Source organism: Xiphophorus hellerii, chromosome 5, assembly GCF_003331165.1.
Source record: "Xiphophorus hellerii strain 12219 chromosome 5, Xiphophorus_hellerii-4.1, whole genome shotgun sequence".
Taxonomy (NCBI): domain Eukaryota; kingdom Metazoa; phylum Chordata; class Actinopteri; order Cyprinodontiformes; family Poeciliidae; genus Xiphophorus; species Xiphophorus hellerii.
In genome coordinates this window covers 9,004,212-9,029,494 of record NC_045676.1, presented here as the reverse complement: position 1 = coordinate 9,029,494, position 25,283 = coordinate 9,004,212, and the positions used below count along the sequence as shown (strand labels likewise).

Below are 25,283 nucleotides of genomic sequence, written 5' to 3'. Positions count from 1 at the left end.
TATTTTTTTTATTTTTTACAGAATTTAAACCAGGTGAAGCTAAAACTAAACCTCTTAAAGTTCTGAATATAACATATTTACAAAGGATTTTTTTTATTGAATCCAAAATGTATACATTTGTACAGTACTCCACTTAAGTATTGATCGATTACTAAATTGACTATAATTTCATCAGGATTAATTGGTTCAGCATTGTGTTTTTTTTATTCACCAATTAGTGCATATAAAACTAACAGAAATATTGATCTACAAAATAACAAATAACCAGTTGAATAATAGAAAGGACAACAAAAAAGGAGGTAAACGTTAAAATTGATTTTGAACAGGCAAAACGCAACATAACAAAGTGCTGTCACAAATGAAATGATTGTTTAGGATACTTTTTTCTCTTAATTTTGGAAGCTTTCTCATTTTTATTTTTCCTTTTGTCTGATATTTCTTGTTTATTTAAAGTGTATTGACTATTTGTGTATTTAAGCATTAACCTTACTGCTGGTTTTACTCGTCCAGGAGCTGGAGCAGCAGCTGGATGAGGAGGAGGCAGCTAGGCAGAAGCTTCAGATGGAGAAAGTCACCACAGATGCCAAACTGAAGAAAATGGAGGAAGACATCATTCTGCTGGACGACCAGAATAGCAAGCTCAACAAGGTTTCTGACTAAACGTCTCCTTCCACGAGAACATGGCGGTTAAAATGATTTCTTTAATCACAGGATAATGGAAACCTCTTTTTACTTGTAACTTCAGGAAAAGAAACTGCTTGAGGAGAGGATCTCTGAGTTTACCATCAATCTGGCTGAGGAGGAGGAGAAGTCAAAAAGCTTGCAGAAGCTCAAGAATAAACACGAAACCATGATCACTGATTTAGAAGGCAAGTGTTGGGGTGCAAACAGTTAATTGATTTGTCGAATAATGGTTTATTAGATTAAAATGAGCTCCAATAGATTATCTAATAAAGTCCCGTTAGACCTTCTTCTAGTGTTGTAGTTCGGTCGCCATCCAGCAGAGGGCGCCACTGCTCATACTTAGGCGGAGCTAGCTGAGACGGGGCGAAAAAAATGGCGGCCAAATCACAACGGGAAAGGGAAACGGTCCAAACAGACCGTCGTAGGATGTAAAATGCACTTTATGCGATTTATTTATTTATTTATTAGCTATAAACACTCGACAAACTCCTTAAGCTATTACTTTATTAGCGCCCATTTAGCCGAACGCTACATGACGGAGCAGCGTCAACTTCTCAACCAAATATTACTGACGTGATGACGAAAAAGCAGCTGGAATAATGCAGAAAAATGTCAACATGATGATGGGGGAGGGGGAGCATGATGCCAATAAGTTGAGGTCGATTTCGAAGATCGTTCTGAGTTAAAACACTTAATGGAGCGAAGTTTTAACGTCCTTTAAGAACAAAAACTGACAGTATTCTGTGTGAACTGCTCTCTGTTCATGAACAATTAAGTTGTTTTCTTTTGTTCTAGTTTTTATGTCCAATTTTAATAATGTAAATACCACACATTTGTTTGTTCAGCCATTATTTAGTACAGCTGACACAAAATTATGTTGCAACTTATCTTTAAAATTTGGGATATGATTAAGTTAGCTCTTCATGATATGGAAAGACTTTAATCTCTTGATTTAAAATCCTTGGCCACTTGTCAATCAATCATGATTTGATTAAGATCAATCAACTTTCAATTAAACTAAACTTTCTAGTTAAAGATTTTTTTATTGTTAGTTGCTTTATGTTTTCCGTCACGTTTTGTTTTTTAATTATGTTCAGATCGTTTGAGGAAAGAGGAGAAAATGCGGCAGGAGCTGGAGAAAAACCGCCGTAAGCTTGAGGGAGACTCCACTGAGCTCCATGACCAGATCGCAGACCTGCAGGCCCAGATCGCCGAGCTCCGGGCTCAGCTGGCGAAGAAGGAAGAGGAACTCCTGGCTGCGTTAGCCAGGTTGGACCCTAAATTTTCACTGTAGCAAACTGTAAATCTGCAGCTTTTTAAATTAACCCTGCTTTGTCGTCACAACATCAGAATCGAGGAGGAGGCTGCGGCGAAGAACACGGCCCAGAAGAAGATCAGGGAGCTGGAGGCGCAGATCTCCGAGCTGCAGGAGGACCTGGAGCTGGAGCGGCAGGCCCGATCCAAGGCCGAGAAACAGCGCCGGGACCTGGGAGAGGAGCTGGAGGCGCTGAAGACGGAGCTGGAGGACACGCTGGACACCACAGCTGCTCATGTGGAGCTCAGGTAATCGGACAGTGTGTACACAAGCATGATTGATGGCGCTAAGGCCTGGTTCTGATTAGTTTGTTCAGAATGATCTTTGGATTTCTGTAGTAACCACCAAGAGAAGGAAGAGGAGCTTAATATTTTTCAGATTTGTCTCATACCATGCTGTCATGAAATAGTGATGGTTTTTAACGTAACAATTAAAAAAAAAAACTTGAAACTTTTTTGCGATTGTGGAAATTCCCATAAAATCAAAAGACCACTCTACACAATATATATATATATTTTCTAGCTAATCCATAATTGTCAGTTCATTGCCAATTTTCCACAAAACTGGTCAAAATCATTGGATTTAAGTGACTAACTCCCACCTGCAAGTGGCAGTATTTGATACACATGTACAGTCGTACATACTGTATGTGCAAATATTGCAAAATTTCAAAACTGGCATCACAAAATCTGCATTTTTGATTGTAAAAATATCCCATACAAACATAAAATCTTGGCAGGGCTGATCGGTGTGAAATGATATTCCATATTTAATTTTGAGAAGCACTTATAGATAGTTTAGACAGTTTTTGAGTTTTAAATATACAATATACATTTTGGTACATCCGGTCATTTGAGAACATTTATCTTGATCCAAATGGAAAATGAGCTTGACCCCTGCTTCAGGGCCAAGCGTGAGAGTGAAGTCGCTCAGCTGAAGAAGACTCTGGAGGACGAAGCAAAGACTCACGAGCAGCAGATGGCCGACATGAGGCAAAAACACAACCAGGCGTTTGAAGAGCTTAACGAACAACTGGACCAGGCCAAGAAGGTAAGAATCACAGCGGCCCGAGGAGGAAAGCTGCCACCAAACATTTTAAAAACAGACCTCAGTAACCTGAGTAGCTTCTTCCTCTCTGCAGAACAAGATGTCGATGGAGAAAGCCAAGCAGGCCCTGGAGAGCGAGTGGAACGAGCTGCAGATCGAGCTGAAGAATCTGACCCAAAGCAAAGGCGACTCTGAACACCGACGCAAGAAGGCCGAGGCACAAGTCCAGGAGCTGCAGATCAAATTTGGAGAAAGTGAGCGACAGAGGCAGGAGCTCGCCGATAAGATGACCAAGATGCAGGTATGAGTTGAGATAGAGCGAGATATTTACTATAAGTAGGTTAAACCAAAGGTTCACAAACTTGCACAAACAATGCTGCAAAATATGTAAAGAACGTTGAACTTTACTTTGTTTTTTTCCCTCACTTTTATTCCCTATTCAATTATTATTACATTCATTTAGCATAAATGCTGCATCATACCTTCTGATTTTAGTTGGTAATGAGTTCTGTGGTGGAAAATATGAAGTTATATATTAATTTTATTTGTTAATTTGAACATTGTCACGTTCCTAAAATAATGGCCTAAGTAATATTTTTTTTGCCTAATCTGCTTTTTAAAATATTTTTATTCTTTTTTTTTTTGCCTAACCAAATTTTGGCAATAAAAAGTTTATTTTTGTTTTTGTTTTTTTGTTTTTTTAAATGTTATTTCTTTATTTTCTTTATTTTTGTTTATTTATTTATCTTCAAAAATCACTTTTGGTTAAAAACAATTTCTTGGACCATTATTCTAGGAATGGGACAATATATTACTAAATAAAATTTTCCACCACAATCCCCTCTAAGAGAATATGCAATATTTTCATATTAATCCCATCAGTTTTTATTTAATCTCAAGGTTTTTTTGTTTGTTTTTTTTTCGGCAATGACTTTTCCTTCTTTTTCTTGTCAAAGTTTTCCATTTCAAGCTAAGTTAGCTTCCGGAACAAAGCAACTTGATAAATTTCCCCTCTGGGACAATAAAGGCCATTTCTGTCTTTTATCTGCAATTACAAATTGTAATTGGTTGATCCTAAGAATACGGAGAGATTTTTGGGGACTTTTGATGTTGAACTGATGAAGCTGTAAGATGATCTGTTGAAGAGTGTAATAGATCTCCACCCGCCGTGGCCTGCAGCAAAGGGACACGTCTCTGAGAGTTATTTCTTATCTATAATATATAATTAAGAGTTTAGCACCTTTCGACTCGCCAACATGACATCTTCAATAAGTTATTTTGACTTATACTTTACAATAATAATTGAAAAATGCATTTAATTTTTTTTAATAAATGTAAATAATTCATGATTATAACATTTATAGGATTCCTTATTTTCTCATGTTTCCTCCAACTCTCTGGTCTCCAATTGAAAAACACTTAAAATTAAATTAATATGCACTTCAAACATTTGTTTTAATCAGAAAAAGGGATTTTAACGTTTTTAATTCCTTGCAGCATGAGCTGGACAGCATCAACGGGCTTCTGAGTGCAGCTGAGGGCAAAAACATCAAATCCAGCAAAGACCTTTCTACAGTGGAGTCTCAGCTGCAGGACGCTCAGGTACGGCTACTGCTTGAGTTCCTGAAAACGTGTTACTAAGGTCTGACTTCTCACTTAAAGCATCATTAAGCTGGGGGGGGGAAATCCTGTTTTTAATTTCCAAAAACAAAAATGGTTTGACTACCTGGATAAAGGTTTGCTGAGGGTTAAATTTTGAAAAAAAATTCAATCACTGTTATATTTAGTTAAATTTACTTTTAAGGAGATACCATAGAAAGTACTGGGTTGCTGTGTACTTCCTGTCAGATGGCTGAAAGAAGGCAACACTTTTGTTGCTTAGTGACAAACTTGGCAAACCTTAGCCTGGCGCTGATGGTACTGTTGGTATTATTTAGTATTTTTCTTTTCTACCCTTGTTTTGAAATTGAAAATTTTTATTCATCTCTTTTGTCTAGAAGATTTAAAATCAGCAGAATCCTTGTAAAAGAAACTCAGAGGTTTCACCCATCTTCAGTTTTCTGAACTTGTGATCTTTAATTTTCTGAACTCCAGGGGCTTCTCCAAGAGGAAACTCGACAGAAACTCTCCCTCACCTCCCGCCTGAAGCAGATGGAGGACGAGCAGAATAACCTGCGGGAGATGCTGGAGGAAGAGGAGGAGAGCAAGAAGAACATGGAGAGGCAGGTTGCCTCTCTGCAGACCCAGGTTTGTCCACAGAGCCGCTCCATCACGATCTTGATCGAAAGTACAGAAGATATGACGGCGTAAAAGGGCAATTGTAGAAAAACTCAGAATTCTGCAAAAAAAATGTTTACATTTTTTGCTTTTATTATTTTCAGTTGCCCTAATCCTCTTTCTGCAGTGGTATATTGTAGGCAGAAAAGTACATTTCTGCCAAAAAGTTCAGAAATGGAGATTAATTTTACATATTTTATAGAAAAAACTTAGAAATTAAAAAAAAAATTGACTTTTCAAGCTCAGAAAATGTCTGGTTTTTTTCTAGAAAATGTCAAATTTAATCTAAAAAAATGTACATTTTTTGGCCTTTGGAGCTCAAAAGTATTTTTTTTTAGAAACAAAATACTCTAGACAATTTCTGAGATTATTCAGACTTTTTTGTTGCAGAACTCTGACTTGAATTTTCTGAGCTTAAAAGTCAGAATTTTAAGTCTTTTTCTTTTTCAGTGGCCCTAATCCTCTTCTGTACAAAAGGCCTGAAACTTACCAACATTTTTTCTTATTCTTTAGCTGGCTGAGGTGAAGAAGAAGGTGGAACATGAGGCCGTTTCGCTGGAGGGAGCTGAGGAAAGTCGCAAGAAGCTCCAGAGGGAGATGGACAACATCGTTCAGCAGCTGGAGGAGAAGACGTCCGCCTATGACAAACTGGACAAGACAAAGACCCGTCTGCAGCAGGAGCTGGACGATCTGCTGGTGGACCAGGACCATCTGAGGCAGATCGTCTCCAACCTGGAGAAGAAGCAGAAGAAGTTTGACCAGGTAACGTGTCGAGTGAGGCTTTAGGAGCAAAATTTATGTTTGCCTGGAATAAAAAACCTTTTTAAGTAAACTTTACGAAAGGTAGAAAATTGATAAAGGCAGAAACGTAAACATTTAAAGAGTAACTAACACTAAATAACATATTTAGACAGTTTAACAGCAAACAAAAGTTGATTTGGAGCTTAGTTGCATTTTAAGAATGGGGAAAACCATATTTTACACAACATCCATAATTTAATTTAAAAAAACATACTTTTACACTCCACAGAACAGCTGGATTTATATTGGGATTAAATCACACATAGATGATGACTTTTGAGGATATTTCTGAAAATTTTAGTACTGGATTTCATTTTTTGTGTCCGAGTAAAGGAGGGTGAATAAAAAGGGATGACGTGCATTTTTAAAAAATAATTTAAACATACTCCCAATTCTTCTTGCTGTTTAGATGTTGGCAGAGGAGAAAGCCATCTCCACTCGGTATGCTGAGGAGCGCGACAAAGCCGAGGCTGAAGCCAGGGAGAAGGAGACGCGAGCTCTCAACCTGACCCGCGAGCTCGACACCATGACGGGCCTGAAGAACGAGCTGGACCGCGCAAACAAGCTGCTGAAAGCAGAGATGGAAAACCTGGTCTCCTCTAAGGACGATGTCGGCAAGAACGTAAGTTCAGCTGGCTCCGCGAACTTCTGCAACTACGTTTCTCATCGAGGTTGGAGCTCACTGGCAACAATGTGCAGGTCCATGAGCTGGAGAAGTCGAAACGCGCCATGGAGCAGCAGCTGGAGGAGATGAAGCTTCAGCTGGAGGAGCTGGAGGACGAGCTGCAGCTCACAGAGGACGCTAAGCTGCGACTGGAGGTCAACATGCAGGCCATGAAGGCCCAGTTTGAACGAGACCTGCAGGGCAGAGACGAGCAGGGAGAGGAGAGGAGGAAACAACTTGTTAAACAGGTGCAACCATGAAATTTCAGCTGTAAACTTCTTTAAAATGTTGATACAAGCATAAAACTTCATCCTTCAAGTCCTATCTTTTTTTCATATTTCCCTTTAGCCACTTGAATGTCAGGATGACTGTGATTTTTCAAGATGCCATTTTTGAGCCCTTTAAATCAGTCATTGACGTGGAACATTACCCATTTTCATGATTTGGATGAACTTTCTCGCATTAATTTCGACTTTGGTCATCCTATTCTTACAACTTTAAAGTAAATGATGCATAGCAAAATCAGAAGTGGAAAACTTTTCTGTTTGCGAGTCTCTCACCAGTCATCAACTGGAAGGATGTGACATAGACTGAGAGACGGTTGTCTTACTGTTCAGTGCAAAATTTTTGCGATTAGTGGTTTAGCACTTGATTCCAAAAATGTTTCTGTTTAGCAATTTAGCATTAGCAGAGCTAAGAATCGTTAACAAATTAGTTCTTACTGATCCACTGGTGGCAACTGCTGCCATTTTTAGTGCAAACATCTATTCTCAATTATATCCATGACGGCCATTTTGAAAAATGTTCACCAGACAAGGATAACGTAAGATAAAGAAAATGTATGTGTTTATCATTTGCCACCAAATACATTCATCTAGTTGGAAATTTTAGTGGAAATCATAATTTATAACCATGGTGGCCATCTTGAAAAATAAACAAATTATCAGCAAATATGTTTTTTATGTGTCTAATTATATGTAATGTTATAAATATTGGCAAATTTAATGCAAAAATTAACTTTCCTTGATGACCGTGGCGGCCATCTTGAATTTAATTTTTCAGGTCCTAATTTATGCCCAGTTTGGATCTCGTATCTACATGTGAAAGATTTTGATGAAATATTTAATAATCTGCTGCCGTGTGAGCTGAAACTGGGGACAAATGGTGGAATTATTCCTTTATTCTCTGTGGTTGCGTTTTGATTAAAACCTGTTTTGCTCTTCGAGGTGCGTGAGATGGAGGTAGAGCTGGAGGACGAACGCAGGCAGCGTTCCCAGGCTCTCTCCGCCAAGAAGAAACTGGAGCTGGACCTGGCGGAGCTGGAAGCTCAGATCGACCAGGCGAACAAAGGACGCGATGACGCTCTGAAGCAGCTGAAGAAGCTCCAGGTAGACGATGTAGAAATGTCTGAGCTGGAAATGGATAAATTGACTATCTGTGATTGACATGGTTCTCTTTAGACCCAGGTGAAAGATCTGCTGAGGGAGTTGGAGGAACTCCGTTTGGCCAGAGACGAGGCCGTCAACGAGGCCAAAGAGACGGAGAGGAAGCTGAAGTCCATGGAGGCCGACGCCCTGCGCTTCCAGGAGGTACGGGTCATAAACGACAATCCTTACCTGGAAATTAAACTCAGTTTAACAAAGTATTTACACCCCATGAGCTTTTTCACATTTTAGTCAGATTACAACCACAACCTTCAAGGAGGTGGATGAATTTTATATGGAAGATGAAGACAAAGTAGGACAAAACTGATGCACTGGAAAAACACAAAATATTAAGTATTTGTGTGCAATTGTCTTATTTCAAGTAACTTTTCAGAACAATTATAGTAGCTTGATTTAAGTTTATAATTCCTTAATAATCCAAAGACATTTTGGTTTAAAATATGGAAAATGTTTTTTCTTCCACTGGCAGATTATTTCACTTATGGTACTTTTCCATCAATATCAAGGAAATATTTACTTTAAACAAGTTCATATATTGGGCTGAAGTTACTTGTAAGTTAGTTTTTTGACTTATTTCAAGTTTGATAAGAAATTAGCATTAATGTCTTGAAGACCAAAAATACTTTGCATGTTTTTTTTAAATTTATTTATTTATTTTTTCATAAAAATGAAACATGACTTTCCTAATATGTTTAGCTGCTCTTGAATCAAACCTTACTTAATCCTCCATAAGGGAATTTTAAAAGTTTTCTACATGTTTTAAAGTAAAAGATGTCCTTTAAATATATAGAGACTGACTAAGTTTTTTTTTTTCCACAATAGGATGATTTTACAGAAACTACTCATTTTAAAAGAATAAATCTGTATTTTGCTTTTCTGGAATAAGTAATTGAGCATAATGTTTATAAACAGATTGCTTTAAACATAGCTAAACTATCAAACCTTAATAGACAAGATAAGATGCAGTCGGTATTGTTGTGTTTGCATTTTTAAAAATTATTTGATAAAGTGGTTTATAGATGGTGCTTTAAACGATCAGCTACGGCTGCATGAACAGAAAAATGTAATTTGCGATAATTGCAATGCCACCAAAGATTTCATATACTGAGCCGTTCTAATTTCATGCATTGTTTTCATCAATTTCCTGTCCAGTGTAGTGGCAAAGTAAATTTTATCTCACTTAGACATTCACTTTACAAAAAATCCAAAGAAATTTGTTCCCATTTGATCCAATACCAGATATTTCATAAATAGGACAGTTGGCAAAAAAAAAAAAAAAAGTTGTTTTAAGTTTCTTATGCATTAAATTTCCCCCCAAATGAAAGTTTCTCAAGTTTTGATGCATTTTGAGCTTTGCAGTTATGGTGGGAATATAAAAAAAAATCTAATTTTGCCAGAATCGACTACCACACTGCTGGTGCTGGTTTACTTCAGCAGCTTGTACAGCATGAAATATTTTCTCCTGAGGTCTTTTTGTGTTTGGTTTCCATCAGGAGCTGGCAACAGCTGACAGGCTGAAGAAGCAGCTTCAGACTGAGAGGGACGAACTCCAGGATGAGATCAACAGCAGCAACACAAAGAAGTAAGAGCGCAGACACAGGTTTTATTAAATTACTTTTATTTTTTTTTGCAACATATTCACAACAGGAAATTGATTTAATCTGCATTAACAGAGGTCTGTGAAAACTATTTACATTTACTTTTTGGAAAATATATAATTGTAGCAGTAGTTTTACGACACCATACTTTTTAATTTTAGTTAAGTAATTTTATTATGAATTATTTCTACTTTTGATAAAAATTTCTGGGTCGTGGACGCACTGTGAGTAGCATCACTGAAAGAACACGTTTTAACCAAAATTGTGCCAGACACACACCTACAGTTAGAGTGAGACCTCTTGTTTTTACACCAGCTTTGTTTTTCCATCTACTGAGCCTTTGGTGCCATATGGAGGTCAACTGACAATTCAATAAACTGTATATTTTGTCATTAAAAGTTCTTTACCCTGTTGAAACGTACAACGTATTGGGTATTAGGGCCATAGTAAGAAATGTAAATTTACAAGAATAAAGTCGTGATATTATTAGAATAAACTTGTTTGTTGTAATATGACTTTATTCTCATAATATTGGCTTTATTCTTGTAATTTTTTTTTCTTGGCATGGCTATAATACTCCATTGTGTAAACATTACCCACTGAAAGTACCTTTAATTACATTTTAAAATGTCATTTTAATTATTTTGTAATTCATTGAATTTTTCACTGTTCTATTTAAAATACCAAAATTTGCGCCAAATTTTTTTTTTTCATCCATTTGACATAATTTAAAAAATCATTTACTCAGTAGCCTTTTTACCAATTTTTTTTCATGAGTAATTTCTTGGAGGATTATTTTTACTTGCATAAAAATACGATGAAGTGGTGCTACTCTTACTTGAGTACAGTTTGGGGGTGCTCTGCCCACGTGGTTAAAAATAATTTTCTCCTGGCAGTTCTCTGCTGACGGATGAGAAGAGGAGGCTGGAAGCTCGCATCACTCAGCTAGAGGAGGAACTGGATGAAGAACATCTGAACACTGAGATGGTTAATGATCGTGTGAAGAGAATGACGATGCAGGTAAGATCACAAGATGGAGGAAAATCATTACTGTTACTTTTATATTTTAAATTTAAATCTTCTTTTGATTTATTTTTTCACACATTGGTGTATGTACAATGTGTCCGTATGTACATTACAGACTAACAAAAGGAGTATTCCTATACAAAATAAATAACCGGATAATAGAATTAACAGCAACAAAAAATAAAATAACCAAAAAATCAATATCCTGACGTCTGTGACCTCAGACTGAACAGCTGACCACAGAGCTGTCTTCGGAGCGCAGCAACTCCCAGCAGCTAGAGGGCGCTCGCTCCCAGCTTGACCGCCAGAACAAGGAGCTGAAACAGAAGTTGCAGGAGCTTGAGGTCACCATCAAGTCAAAGTACAAGTCCTCCATCACCTCGCTGGAGGCCAGGATCGCTCAGCTGGAGGAGCAGCTGGATGTAGAGTCAAAGTGAGTGGCAGTTAAACATCTTTTATTTTTTTTATTTTTACACGTTTTGCTTCTTCATGGTGAATAACTTGTGTTTCAGGGAGCGTCAGCAGGCCTCCAGGCTGGTCAGGAGGACAGAGAAGAAACTCAAGGAGGTGGTGTTGCAGGTTGATGATGAACGACGCAACACAGATCAATACAAAGACCAGGCAAGTTCTGTCAGTTTTCCTGTTCAAAATAAAATATGCATTTATTTTAAAATTTTTTGCAGCTTTATCTATACACTGTGTTCCAAATTATTATGCAAATTGGATTTAAGTGTCATAAAGATAAAATTTTTTGTTGTGCTATTAAATTTATAGATGGTATTGTGTGTCAGGGCTCTTTGAATCACTATAATTCATTTCAGAGAGCTGGGTTGATTAGTTTGTCTGGTGAACTCAATTAAAGGAAATCTACTTAAGAAGGATGTTCCACATTATTAATCAAGCCACAGGTTTCAAGCAATATGGGAAAGAGAAAGGATCTTTCTGCTGACGAAAATCATCAGATAGTGTAGTGCCTTATGACAACATTAGATATTTAATAAAAACTGAAGCGTTACTGTGAAGAGATTTGTGGCTGATTCAGAACAAAGATGGGTTTGTGCAGATAAAGGCATAATGAGGAAGGTTTCTGTTAGATAAATTGATCGGATTAAGAGAGCAGCTGTTAAAATGCCCTTACAAAGCAGCAAACAGTTATTTGAAGCTGCTGGTGCCTCTGGAACCTCAAGGTGGAGGATCCTCCAGAGGCTTGCGGTGCATGAACCTACTATTAGCCACCCCTAACCAGAGCTCACAAGCAGAAACGGTGGCAGTGGGCCCAGCCGAACAGGAAGATTAATTTTCAAACAGACTTGTTCACTGATGACTGCTGTGCAACCCTGGATGGTCCAGATGGACGCAGTAGTGGATTGGTGGTGGATGGCCACCACGTCCCAACACGGCTGTGACGTCAGCAAGGAGGTGGTGGAGTCATGCTGTGGGCCGAAATCATGGGGAGAGAATCATTGGTCAGTCCTTTCAGAGTCCATGAAGGTGTGAAAATGACCTCAGCAAAGTATATGGACTTTCTGACTGATCACTTTCTTTCATGGTTAAAAAAGAAGAGCTGTACCTTCAGCAGCAAAATCATCTTCATGCATGACAATGCACCATCTCATGCTGCAAGGAATACCACTGTGTCATTGGCTGCTATGGGCAGGAAAGGGGAGAAACTCATGGTGTGGTCATCATCCTGAGAAATGTTTTTTGTGTTTGTTTTGGGTTGTTGTTTTTTTTATTATTCTATGGCGCTTTTCTAAACGGTGACACTTAAAAAAAAAACATAAACATAATTTCTTACCAACATCTCTTTCTCTGTAGATGGAGAAGACGAACAGCCGTATGCGTCAACTGAAGCGGCAGCTCGAGGAAACGGAGGAGGAGCTGACGAGGGCCAACGTTTACCGCAGGAAGCTGCAGAGGGACCTGGACGATGCCACGGAGTCGGCTGACCTCATGAACCGCGAAGTCAGCACTCTGAAGAGCAAGCTCAGGTACGGCCGTTCCTCAGACATGGGGTCAAAAGGCATCTCTCTGATGGAGTAGGTCTGACTTTAATATTTGGGAATGGAGCTTTTACAAAAATAAACGTGAGGCCTATGAAGGCGTTTGACCAAGTCACAGCACTCATAATTAGAATTGTATAAAACTTTGCATTGTTTGTCATCCATAGATTTGTCACAAAAACAAGTTTTGTTAGACAATAAATTATCCCAGAAGTTATTGTGATAAACAATAATATTGTTTTGAGACCATTTTCAAGTAATGTTATGGTAATGGCAGAATAATGCAAGAATACATTCTCAAAGATCAATAAACTTTAAATTTTAATAAATATTTAACACTGGAAGACATTTTAAATATCCAAAATAAATACATAAATAAAATAAATTAAGTAAACCCATTGTCCTTCAAAAAAATGCTTAGTTGAGACCAAAGCACCAGACTGAAGATTTTTGTCATCCAGTTTTTTGGCAAGAAACAATAAATTATGCAAATGAAAATTATTGATCTTGCTTTAATTTATCGTGCCACATTAGTCTGCTACTGTGCTTCTGCGGCTCATTTAGCCTGTTAATTTTCTTTGCAGACGTGGAGATTTGCCCTTCAACATGCGGGTCGGTTTGACTCGCACCACTCACGACACAGACGACGATGTGGAAGCGTCAGCTGAAGGTACTGAACCTGCAGCCGAGTGAGCGGAGCCGGACGGCCAAAAGGGAAACAAAGCGATGAAATGTTAGCCTTACATTTACCTTTTTACATGCACCTGGCCAAAATATCTCTAAAAATATGCAGTATATTTTTAATGAAATGCTTCAGATACTTTTCCTGCCTATTTTTCTACTTAAAGTTTATATTGTATTGTTAAAACATAGTTTTTGTAAGATGTCACCACAATTTCTCAAATTTCTTTTTGAACTTTTTTTTTTTCTGGATATGTAATGGTTATAGTCACTCCAAATTTCTATCTGTACTGTAGGTTTCTCCTCAGTCTGTTATAAAAAATGACACAATAACAAACGCACATGATTGGAAAATGTTCAAGTTTTCATTAGTTAATTAATTATTGACACACTTTCTACGGTCATCTGTTTGGATGCTGTAATGTCCAACTGTGTTATTAGTTATAGGTGATGGGTTGTTTTATTGCTTCACTTTATTATTTTCAAAATAACGGCCTGCATTTCTGCCAGTACTTTTGTCTCCTAATTCAAACTTTGTGTTTTTGTGTAATCCCCTGCCACTGAATTTTCAGATGGGTTATTAATTTGCATGTTACTGATCCTGTAGTTGTAAGGCTAATCTGTTTTTATGAACTGCCTTAATGCAATAAAGTAAGGAATGCATTCATATCTTTGTCTCTTCTGTTCATTAGTCTTATATTTAAAAATTTATTTGCAGCATTCAGTATGGACTCTTACAAATTTAACTTAGAATGACGTTCTCATGAATTACTGGGTTTGTTTCTGCTTTTTTGTTTTAAGAGAGATCTGATTTCTGGCCAAGATTTGGGTATCTGTTCAGATATTTTTTCTTAAATTGACTGAGATTAAATAAAACACTACCAGCACCTCCCGACCCCATTAGGGACAAGGGTGTAAGAAAATGGATGGATGGATAAATAAAACACAAAAATAAAATGCCTCAAATTGGTTTTGATGGCTAAATATCAGTTAATTATTTTTGTTTTTTCTTCCTCATTGAAAAGTTGTTAATGATGCAGAATTGCAGATTTATCACTTGTTCATTTTGTACCGTAATTGGCATAGCTGGGTACCCAGAAAGTTACACACAACAGGAACACTAAACATATTTTCATTCAAGTAAAAAGCTGTTCTAGAAATTACTAAAGAATTGAGTATTTAGTAAAAACAAAATATGAGTGCAAACTGATCAGAGCTTCTATTTAGAAATTATGGAATTGGACAAAAACATCAAATGTGCAAATTCTGGTACGTAAAATACTAAAATATTACAAATAACAATTTGATAAACAGTTCAGGCATTAGAAACTGTTTTCCACTTCCAATTACCATTTTGGCTGTTCACTGTATAGTCACTTGACCTCCTACTGTCACAATGGATTCAACAGAAAAAGACAAACCTTGTGTACAAATAAAAGATCTCTCTTTAAGATGAGGTGTAGGTTTGTGTGGTGCATTTTTGACTAAAATATGTTTATTCTTGAGTAAAGTTAGACTGTCACATTTAATCATCTGCTTGTAGGTATGGTGATTAAATGCAACAGTGTAAATGTTTAGTTATCCCCATTAGTGTCTGCTGCATTAATAATTTGAGATGAGCCCAAACTGTGGTGGTATTTAAGTGTGCTGTATGGATCTTGTGGTGTGAAATTATTGTAATTTTTTTAATGTGTTTATCTGCAATCGGTGCTGTCCGCAAAGCAAATTGGGTATCCATAAACCTTTTTTAAAAGTAGATACTTAAGTAAAAATGAGTGTTTTTACCCAGACAAAGTATCCTCATTTTTTTAACTACCGTAGTTAAATTTACTTGAGTAAATCATCTCTGGTGATTGGGGTGAAATGCCCTTCAGGTTTCCAGACTAAGAGGAGCAGCGACATCTACAGGCCAGTATCGGAATTGCACCAGCTCGGCTCAATACTATTATGGTATACAATACAAACCAGAGTATTTCTCATTCTGGTTTGTATTTCTACACGGGGGTAAGTGTGCCATTTTTAGACATCTGTAGATCTGGCACACGTTTTGTTTTCGAGACCAGACAGATAATCCCTTATTGTAAAGGACTTATCTGTGTTATAGGAATAAGTAACAGCTTTGTCCTTTTTGGACTGAGAACGGCTAGCGACAAGCTAGCCTTTTCAGCAGCACTGCGGCAACTTGCGTCAGTTTTTACTCACTCCTGCTCTTAACGACGTCTGACTTCAACTTCTCGCAACAATTAGTGCATTAGTTTATTTCCACATTTTGTGGTTGAACGGAAAGCCGGTAAGCTAAAGCGAGCTAACTCTTCTTGCCGTAAATTTCTGTGTTACCGGCGAGTTCGTCTCCAAGGAAAGCCTGCAGCTGGCCTCTGTAAATATCAAAAGATGGCGGTTCAAGAGTTAAGGGTCATTCCGATGGATCCCTAACATCGCTACTACAAGGTAAGAAGAGTCGGTTTCCTGGTAGTAAGCCGATTGACAAATGTGTCAACATGCTTCTTCTACTTGGAACTATATGAAGCTAGATAGTAACTCTCCCAAACGCAAATTACTTGTGAAGTTATGTTTTTAAAACTGACTTTAAAAAAAAAAAAATTGGTCAATATGTTTGTAGAAATTAGATTTGCGAGGCTTCTGGTCTTTCGGTGATGCTGACGCCATGCTACCTTCAGTCTGACAGTTGGTTAGCCTAGCCTAGCATACAGCTAGCTCTAACTCCGGGGTTGTCAAATGTTCTCGACTTATGTTTGATCTCGCAGTAACCTTGGCTGAACCGAACCAGCGAAAACCCAACAGAGTAAAGGGGGAAACTGGACTCATCAAGCTCGACATCCAGTTCAGGGATGGAGGTGTTAGCGGTGAGTGTTACATATGTTCATGATGGCCACCTTTTTCTCTTTTTTTTCTTCAAATCTTTATCAATAATAGCCGCTGTACATTCAAGAGTGTGGCAAGTGAAATATAATGAAAAAGAAAACTAGTTACAACAATACATTAAAAAACAAAAGAGGGTTATAAACAAAAAGATATTAAAATAAGTCTTTGCAGCTTTTTTGTTTATTAAAAGTTTCAAAAATGTCTGTTATCACCTCATACTTTGAGGTGAGGTATATTATGGGTTTTATTAGTCCGCTTTATGAGTAGAATTAAATATATAAAAATAAGAGTGAGTTTTGATCAAAACTTTTTCATTATTAAAAAAAGTTCTTATATTGTAGTTTAATTGTAATGTCACAACACAGTTAAATGTTAAATTTCAGTCCAGGAATATTTAACATAAATGCAATAGAAAATATGTGAAATTGTTTCAAAAGGATAAGATTCATCCTTGTCCTTTTTATGATTTTTAAAAAAATAAATTATTTTATTGGATATGTTTTAATAATTTTGAAGTGAAGTTCCTTTACCTTGTTAGTAACCAAGCACTTGCTGTAAGTTCAGATAAATTACAAATATTTGTAAAATTATTCCAATAGACAACGAATCCCATAAAAAAATTGTTACTTTTTTTAATCCAAAGTATTAAAGCCATTAATAAAAATATCTTCTTTTTTTTAACAGTGCGTGTAAATTTGGTCCACTTTTATTTTGTAGCAACCTAATAAAACCAGTCTTGCTCAGATATTGGAACATTAATGCCGTTATCTGGTCATCTAATGTCTTCTTTTTGATTCTGTTTATGTATAAATGTTGGTAAACAACTTTGCTGTGATGCAGGACAAACTTGAGACTTGTTCTGAGAATAAAAAGACGATATTGTATAATGAGCACCCAAGAGATCAAACTAAAACCAAGATGATGAACAACAATTGAGGATGAACTGATGAAACCCAATAAATGTAGAGATCAACATACCTTATGTAACCTTGATAATCATGATTCTATACAACATTAACTATCTTACACTTAGACATAGTTAAAGTCTTCTTGTCTATGCTATTTACTGACATAATAAAGATGTTGCATTAATTTGCATGAATTAGAACTAGCAAGACTGTAAAGATATGGATATAAGCTTTTCCTGTGTTAAATATACAGTTAAATTATTTATGTCCCTGGCATTTGGGTTTAAAGAAATCCTTTTAATTTTTCCCACATGTTTTTTCTGACTGAATGTGATATTGACTTTTGGAGTCTTGAATCAGAAGTGAATCTGTGTAAAGATTAAGGTGATTTTGAATGATCAAAATATCAGTGATATCTAAAAAGCTGGTTAGCACTTATACGAATGGTTTGTTTGACAATAAATCTTTCTCCTTTGGTTATTGAGAAAGATATAAATGATTTCTGTCTTGCCATTTAGTCTTAAAATCTTAATAAAGGGATTTACATTTATTGGTACTCTGTTTACATTGTCTTCAGAGATGCCTGTCAGGTTTCCTATCAGAAACAAATTTGTTGGTTTGATGAAAATAACGTGAAATTTAAATACTCAAGGGGTGTGAATAGTTTTTGTTGTAACTGTAATAGAGGAAATTAGGGGGCTACTGTTGAATAAAAGCCACTAGAGCCATAAAAAACCTTGAAAAAAGTACAAATTAAACAGAAACCCATGGGTTGAGTTAAATTAGGGCTTCTTATTAACTGCTGCAAATCCAACCAATACATTCGTTCTTTTTTTCTTGTGACCCACATTTTATATTCACACCCCATGACTCATGTCCGTTGATAAAAATGCAGTTTAGCAGAGAGCTGTTTTTTAGCGGGGGCAGAGCTACGTACAGATGTAAGCGTGTGTCTGAAAGATAAAGACCCTCAGAAAAACGCTGGCTGGATTAGGCTTCAATTGCGAAACGGGGGTTGGGAGGGAGGACGAGAAGCGCTGGAGAGCGTTTTGTCGTTGGAAAGCGAGAGACGAAAGGTTTGCAGGAGAGATGCAGGTTTATTTGGTGTTACCCCATTTATAGCCGGGAGATGAGAGGGAGGTGAAAGAGGGCAAAATGCAGGAAAAGCAGGATTCTCAGAACCGAACCCCAGGCGTTCTGGGGAAGGTAGGAGCTCAATTTGCATTTTGAAGTGGCACTTGTGTTTTTTAAAAAGCGATTTTGTCATTTTGCGTGTTTCAGACGGCTCACTGTTTGATGTGGAGCTTTTCCGGTTACAGTTTGCCTTCAATCGGCGCTGAAATTACAGCTTGTGTGTGTGATCAGATGAAATCCAACTTCAATTTGACTCTTCAGCTGCAGCATGTGTTTTTATCTGTAGCCGCTGTTTCACATGTTGCAGCGACCTTAATGTGTTCATTCAGTTTCATGGAGAGAATATTTACCCTCTGATGGAGACCCCACCATTTAGGGTCTCAGTAAGGGTTAGGATTTCATCAGGAGGCTTGAAAACATGGCTGTGTGTGTGTGTGTGTGGAAGCTGTCTCTGTACATCTCCATCATCTCCACTGTGTGAACCTGGCCTCTGCCTTTGTGCCACAGGCTTGTTTTTTCAAATACGCAAACAAAATGTCACTGCAGCATGTTTGGATTAAAGTAAAATATAAATAAATGTGGTTATTCTTAAATTTTTGAGAAATGGCTTTGTTAGGATTATTTTCTGATTTCTTATGTAATCGTGATTTTGCTTGTTTTCAGAAACAGCTAAAATCTTAATAAACTGTGTCTTATTTTCTAATCTTTTATATTTTATTCCACTCTCCCGTTTTTCCCTCCATCTTCTGTAATTACTATTTCTGTACGTTCTTCCCATCTCATTGTCCTTGTCCACCCAATGTGCTTTCTGTCCGCCATTTCCGTCCCCTTTCATGTCCGCCTCTCTGCCCCTTTCCTCTCCGTCTTTCTCCTCAGGCTCACCCCGCTCTGAAAGCCTTCATGTGCGGCTCCCTCAGCGGCACCTGCTCCACGCTGCTCTTCCAGCCCCTGGATCTGGTCAAAACACGGCTGCAGACGCTGCAGAACAACGCCAAGCCAGGGTGCGTGCACACACACGCACACACACACGTTTCATGTGTGACTAACATGACATTTTAAGCTGGATGCCATCAGACAGATCGGCATCCTTCTGGTGAAGCGCGTCTTTAACCTGAAATCTTTACGGATGAAGACGAACTCAGGCATCAGAGGCAGCCTGAGTCAGTTTTCATGACCCATATAGAGGAATTAGTCACACCAGCAACACATAATGGTGTTAGCCTTTGGAACTGCAATTGTCAGAGCCGGGTGCTGGGAGTATTTGATTTTAAATGGTATGTTTTAATTTAAATGATTTTACAAGTGGCAGCATCAACCTGCTAATATTTTGTGGTGGTTGTTTGCTAACCATTAAAAAACCTCAGTCATAATTGTTTCATGTAGAGTTCACCCTTTGAACTTTTACATCATGTTTCAACTTCACTTCATGTTATGTGCACAAAGTAGTGGCTAACCGTGATTTTGAAGCAAAAACATTCCTGGTTTTTAACATAATTTACAGTTTAAAATCTGGCAAGCAGATTTATAACCAAATCACTCTTGATGCAGTTACAGCTTTAAGCTTTTTATCTTAATCATCTCCACTTTGCTCTTCTAGAGTTAGAAAACCTGCCCCGTTCCTCTAAAAACACCTCAAGCACAGATACAAAGTGTCTGTGAACATCATATTTTTTCTGCCTTCCTGGCAATTTATTCCTGGATTGCTCTGAATTTTCCCTCACAGCAAAAATACTGCCATTATCATTTCACATGTTCTGTTCAGACGAATGTTCAGAAGTATACAATATCCGTCAGTTTGCTTTATATAAATTTCAAAAACACATTTCAGATTTATAGTTGTAGTGTGTTTAAATGTACATAAGTGTATTTGTTCATTTTACCTCTGGTAATAATTCTTAAATTAAATTCTTGCAGGACGCCAAAGGTGGGAATGTTCCGGGTTTTCATTCAGGTCATCAGGACAGAGAATTTCTTCAGTCTGTGGAAAGGAGTTTCACCGGTACACAACTGGTTTTCTTATTTTTAACCCACTAGAAGGGAACAAACGCACCCAGTGCAACACTTTCATTCTATTGGCTGAGAGGTTGTCAGGTAACGGTACTTTTCTGTTCCAAGCGTGAGCAGAAAATGATTCGCAAGCGAGCAGAGAGTTTTACAAGCGGAGATTTGATCCGAGCAGAGACAAGTTTTAAGCGTGAGGAGAAAGGCTTGAGAAAGCTCAATGAATATTTGAAAGAGAGCAGAAGTTTTGAGAAGAAAGACATTTTCAAACTGAAAATGTTCTCTCAAATTATGGCAGAAAATTTCCCCATAGAATTACTTCCTCTCCAGGCCACCAAGAAGCCTGGTAGCCAGTTATTTCCTTAAAATTAAAGTGTGTTTGAGCAGTGAGGCATTTAAAGTTATAGCTTAAATTACATTTATCTGCGTGATTCATTTTAATCGCTGTTATTTCTGGCTTTGCAGTCATTTGTTCGCTGCATTCCCGGAGTGGGGATCTACTTCAGCACTTTCTACTCCCTGAAGCAGCACTTCTTTCAGGACCGGGCGCCGAACGCTGGCGAGGCCGTTCTGCTCGGAGCCGGTGCCAGAACCGTGGCAGGGATCTGCATGCTGCCGTTCACTGTCATCAAGACGCGCTTTGAGGTGCGCAGCTGTTAATCTATGCCCTCCAGCAGATCTCAGATAGTCTTTTCCAGTCCTAAATGAGTAAAAATGCTTCCTCTATACCTGTTTGTTCTGCTGTCACCACTGAAAATAATGACTATAGTTCTGCAAAACTGCCTCCTCCTTTAGCCGAGCAAAGATCTCCTTTTTAGTTTTATCTTTAAAGCTCCTGGGTTATTTTTCTTATATTAATGTGAGAATAAAAAGCGAACATAAAGTTGGGTTTTTCTACTCAAAACTCTTGAAGTGGCTTAGTTTTAACTTCACCCAGTTCAAAATAAAAAAAACTATAATATATACATATAATATATAATTTCCTATTGCAAATGCATAAACACAAAGTCTTAAACATTCATTACTGCTGGTAACTCAAACATGAACCGGGACTGTGCTTTTATTTTGAAAGGTGCTCGTAAAGGAGGGCACTGTGTTTTTACTTAAATCTAAAGTAGCAGTACAGAAAATTGAGATGCCTTAATGCTGGATTTGTTGTTGTTACAGAGCGGATATTACAACTATGCGAGCGTGCCGGGAGCTCTGAGGAGCATGTATGAGACGGAGGGAGTCAGAGCTCTGTTCTCGGGGCTGACCGCCACGCTGCTGCGAGACGCTCCTTTCTCCGGCATCTACGTCATGTTTTACAGCCAGGCCAAGCGAGCGCTGCCTCAAGGTGAAGCCGGCAGCAAGTCAACATAAACAAACTACAGAAAGAGAGGGAAAAAAACCCATCTGAATTCTTATATTTGGTATCTTCTTCGTCAGAAGTGACATCAGCGCCGTACGCGCCGCTGGTGAACTTCAGCTGTGGAGTGGTAGCAGGCGTCATGGCTTCTGTGGTCACGCAGCCTGCGGATGTGGTGAAGACTCACATCCAAGTCAGCCCATCCCACTGGAGGACAGCAGACGCTGTCCGCTACATCTACACGGTGCGTTTCTGTCTGAAACAGGAAACTGCTTTAACTCTTTATTACCTGCAATAGGCCTGGACAATAAATCAATAACAATATTGCCAGAGACACGTGATCAATACCAATAGATAATAGATCGTCTGACAGAATAGAATATTCACTGATCTCCCATGTGGAGCAGCACAGCATTCTGGGAAATGTAGGCAGAGGAAAGCCTTTAACTGCTCAACCTCTCACGGCGAGCTAAGCAAGTTAGTAGAATCAACTAACTCACTCTTTCTTTGGTTACCTAGCAACGCACTCTGGTTGCTTAGCAACAACTTGTTTAGTAACTGCCACAGCAGCAGTTTAAGGTTCCACCACTGTGCTTCATAACTGCTTAAAAAAAAAACAGAGCGGAGTGAAAACTGAGGATAAAGCAGGATAAGTCCCGCAACCAGTTTGGAAGTATTTCAGATATTTAAAACAAAAAACTAATGAATAATTATCTATATCGACTGATATGAAGCAGTTATGTCATGATATGTTTTTCAGCCACGTCATCCAGCTTGAACCTGTAGTATATTTCACTTATAACATGGGAACTATGTTAAAAGTTAAATTACGTCAGTAAAACTAGTACATTTAAAGAAATTATTGACTTAAAACAAGCTCCTATATCTTGCTGAAAAGTTACTTGAAAGTTAGTTTCGTCTTATTTCAAGCGTACTAAGATATTTGTGCTTGAAATTAGATCAAAAATACTTGGTAAGATTTTGTGTCGCAGTCACACCTCTCAGGAAACCATTTTATCTATCTCTGTGTTTAGCTGGTGATGTCATCATCCTTATATGGAAGCGCTTCCTCTTTTCCAAGAAGATCCAAAGCTCTTCTTGGATTTTAAAATTACTTCTCTACTTTGAAATATAGTAGACATACAGACTATAATCTTTTTAAGTTCTGACCTTCCAATGCTTATAGATCAGGCTTTTTTAAATGATTTTTAAAATTACTCTTACTTTTCCTTTTTTCCTCAGGAGAAGGGCATGTCGGGTTTTTTCCGCGGCGCAGTGCCAAGATCTCTCCGGCGCACTCTGATGGCCGCCATGGCTTGGACTGTCTACGAGCAGCTCATGGCTCGCATGGGCCTGAAGTCCTGAAGGGCGGTTGAGCAAACGCACAATAACACGCGAGAGATGAAACTTGAAGGGTTAATAACATTTTAACGGAAAGGATGAAGAGAAGGGAGACAGCAGGAACCAGCCAGCAGTGCCAGGAACAGAGCAACCAGGTGGATAAATGTTGAGAGAGAGAGAGTCGTGTTAAAATGTTTAAATGTTAACGATGTCTGTTTTTGACGATGCACCTGACCGACTCTCCCTCTGCTGTGAAGTGAATTTATCCCTCTTAATGTTTCTGCTCAGATGTAGCAGTGGATAAATACCACTAAAAAAAAGAGAATAAATAAACTGGTTCGCTTGGTGCTTAGCGAGCTGATATGTGCGTTTACTACTACAGAGAGCTGCACTCTGGTTGATGAAATATTTATTAAACCTGCATATGACTGAGCAATGTTTCTTACTTTGTTAAATACTGTGGTTATTTTACTTGTTTTAGACAATCACAAGCACTCCTACAGATGCATTAATCTATGGAAATTTAAGCCAACTCAATAATCACATCAAAGCCTTTGTCTTCATATGGTTGAAACAGAAATTACAGCCCATTTTTGACACAAAAAAAAAATCAAATTTATATCTAAAGTATTTCAAGGTGGCTTATTTTGTTGTAGCAAAGCAGGATTTTGCAGTATTATGTGAGTTGTCGTTCGTTTCCGTAGTAACGTCCTTGATGGCGGGTCTGGTTTATGGCTAAACACATCCCAGTCACATCCATCTATGAAATTATGAATTATGTTTGAGCTGATTGTCATACAAACGATCCAGATTAAATTGTGTGCACAATATAAGTTCCTTAATTTAACTGTTGTCTTTGTGAACTTTGTAAGGTGTTAAAAAGAACATTGTTAAAAAATATATTTTTGAAACAAAAATGTAAGCATTTAGAAAATAAAAAAATCAGGCCTTTAATTTTGATTAATTTCAAAATTACTATTGATTTGCAGATATAATGATCTGTATAAAAAAAATCTCCCGTTTTCTTTTACTTTCAAGGCTTGAAAGGTGTTAACTCTTCTCTTGACCAGCGGTGGCAGCAGTAGTAAAAGGAAACTAAAATAAAACTTTCAGCAATTCACGTTTTATTTTGATAACATTATTTATAAACACTTAAAAACATAAAAACAGTTTAATTACTTTTTATGTCAACTTTTCAAGTGAAACATTGCTTTAGAATTATGCAGACAAAGTTTGCACGGAGTCCATATCAGTGGTGGATTTTATTTAGTTTCACACTGATGACAGCTGCTCAGAAATAATTTACAAAGCACAAATTGTGATCTTTCTAGAGAGGATTTATTTCCTTGTTTCTTTTATTTATTTTTTGTGTTCATGTGTAAATATATGAAAAACAGAAGATATAGTAGAAGCCTTTCCAACGTTGGAAATTGAAATTAAAAAAAAGGATGCAACTGACCTCTGTAGAGCCCAGATAAATCTGTTTTTAAGGTGAAATATGACGGCCTGAGTGTTTACTGTTTAACATGTGTAACTCACTGTGCCAAGTTTAAGTTGGATCTGTTTTATTGCTATCCGATTTTCCTCATCATCCATGTTCACACTCCATATATAGTGCCTCACTTTTCTTTTTTTAGGTCAAAATCTCAACTCTTCCTAAAGTTATTTTACATTTCTGTCAATAAAATTCAGAAGTCAGCTGACCTGAGTCTTATTGTTTTTAATTTAGACTTCCTGCACTGCCATTTACACAGCATGGATATCATTTAGAAAAACTTTAAATCTTGATTCTATTTACTGGTTTGTTCCAAATCCAGTCCTCACATTATTTAGACAGATATTGTTCTAAACATTTAGTTGCAGATCTGAAATTTATATAAAAAATTCTTCCACACTGGGACGAATTAATTTAAAAAAAGTTGGCAGCGTTTTAATTTTCCCACAAAAGAGATGCAACTTACAAATTCAGATTACCGTCTTTGTATGTATGCAGATGACGTGATGCTGGTTGGCTTTAAGGAGTCAAATCACGCAGTGAAGTAATTTGCTTATTTAATCACAATGATGATGAAATTATTGAATTGTGTAAAACGAGTGATTTGTTTGCTAATTAAAGTAATAAAAGCA

The 25,283-nt window shown here is 37.5% G+C and overlaps 2 protein-coding genes across 3 annotated transcripts in view; both read left to right on the top strand.

The window, feature by feature from the left end:
• LOC116719978 (myosin-9-like) overlaps positions 1 to 14,210 on the top strand; it is a 41,623-nt gene extending 27,413 nt beyond the window's left edge. Inside the window, exons 25-43 of the mRNA XM_032562893.1 lie at positions 511 to 648; positions 746 to 869; positions 1,782 to 1,953; positions 2,035 to 2,247; positions 2,905 to 3,049; positions 3,141 to 3,347; positions 4,544 to 4,648; positions 5,141 to 5,293; positions 5,837 to 6,085; positions 6,534 to 6,746; positions 6,824 to 7,036; positions 8,015 to 8,176; positions 8,249 to 8,377; positions 9,727 to 9,815; positions 10,728 to 10,851; positions 11,082 to 11,290; positions 11,370 to 11,478; positions 12,676 to 12,848; positions 13,445 to 14,210. Of these exons, the coding sequence (XP_032418784.1) occupies positions 511 to 648; positions 746 to 869; positions 1,782 to 1,953; positions 2,035 to 2,247; positions 2,905 to 3,049; positions 3,141 to 3,347; positions 4,544 to 4,648; positions 5,141 to 5,293; positions 5,837 to 6,085; positions 6,534 to 6,746; positions 6,824 to 7,036; positions 8,015 to 8,176; positions 8,249 to 8,377; positions 9,727 to 9,815; positions 10,728 to 10,851; positions 11,082 to 11,290; positions 11,370 to 11,478; positions 12,676 to 12,848; positions 13,445 to 13,553 (3,036 nt within the window). The 3' untranslated portion in view covers positions 13,554 to 14,210. The remainder of the gene's footprint in view (positions 1 to 510; positions 649 to 745; positions 870 to 1,781; positions 1,954 to 2,034; positions 2,248 to 2,904; positions 3,050 to 3,140; positions 3,348 to 4,543; positions 4,649 to 5,140; positions 5,294 to 5,836; positions 6,086 to 6,533; positions 6,747 to 6,823; positions 7,037 to 8,014; positions 8,177 to 8,248; positions 8,378 to 9,726; positions 9,816 to 10,727; positions 10,852 to 11,081; positions 11,291 to 11,369; positions 11,479 to 12,675; positions 12,849 to 13,444) is intronic.
• Positions 14,211 to 15,453: 1,243 nt separating this feature from the next.
• On the top strand, positions 15,454 to 24,859 carry LOC116719981 (mitochondrial glycine transporter B-like). 2 transcript variants are annotated; one of them, XM_032562900.1, is made up of 8 exons: positions 15,454 to 15,989; positions 16,307 to 16,405; positions 19,343 to 19,467; positions 20,381 to 20,465; positions 20,933 to 21,112; positions 21,635 to 21,803; positions 21,896 to 22,059; positions 23,058 to 24,859. In XM_032562900.1, exons 2-8 carry the CDS (start codon positions 16,391 to 16,393, stop codon positions 23,178 to 23,180), a joined length of 861 nt encoding a protein of 286 aa, XP_032418791.1. In that variant the 5' UTR covers positions 15,454 to 15,989; positions 16,307 to 16,390; the 3' UTR covers positions 23,181 to 24,859. The 2 variants fall into 2 exon arrangements, with proteins under 2 accessions (XP_032418791.1, XP_032418790.1); XM_032562899.1 differs by lacking the exons at positions 15,454 to 15,989; positions 16,307 to 16,405 and adding an exon at positions 16,424 to 18,538.
• The last annotated feature ends 424 nt before the right edge of the window (positions 24,860 to 25,283 follow it).

Coding starts and splice junctions, on each gene's coding strand:
- LOC116719981 (XM_032562899.1), top strand. CDS start 18,488: ATGCAGGAAAAGCAGGATTCTCAGAACCGAACCCCAGGCGTTCTGGGG. Junction 20,466..20,932: donor TGTGGAAAGGAGTTTCACCG/GTACACAACTGG, acceptor CTGGCTTTGCAG/TCATTTGTTCGCTGCATTCC. Junction 21,113..21,634: donor TCATCAAGACGCGCTTTGAG/GTGCGCAGCTGT, acceptor TTGTTGTTACAG/AGCGGATATTACAACTATGC.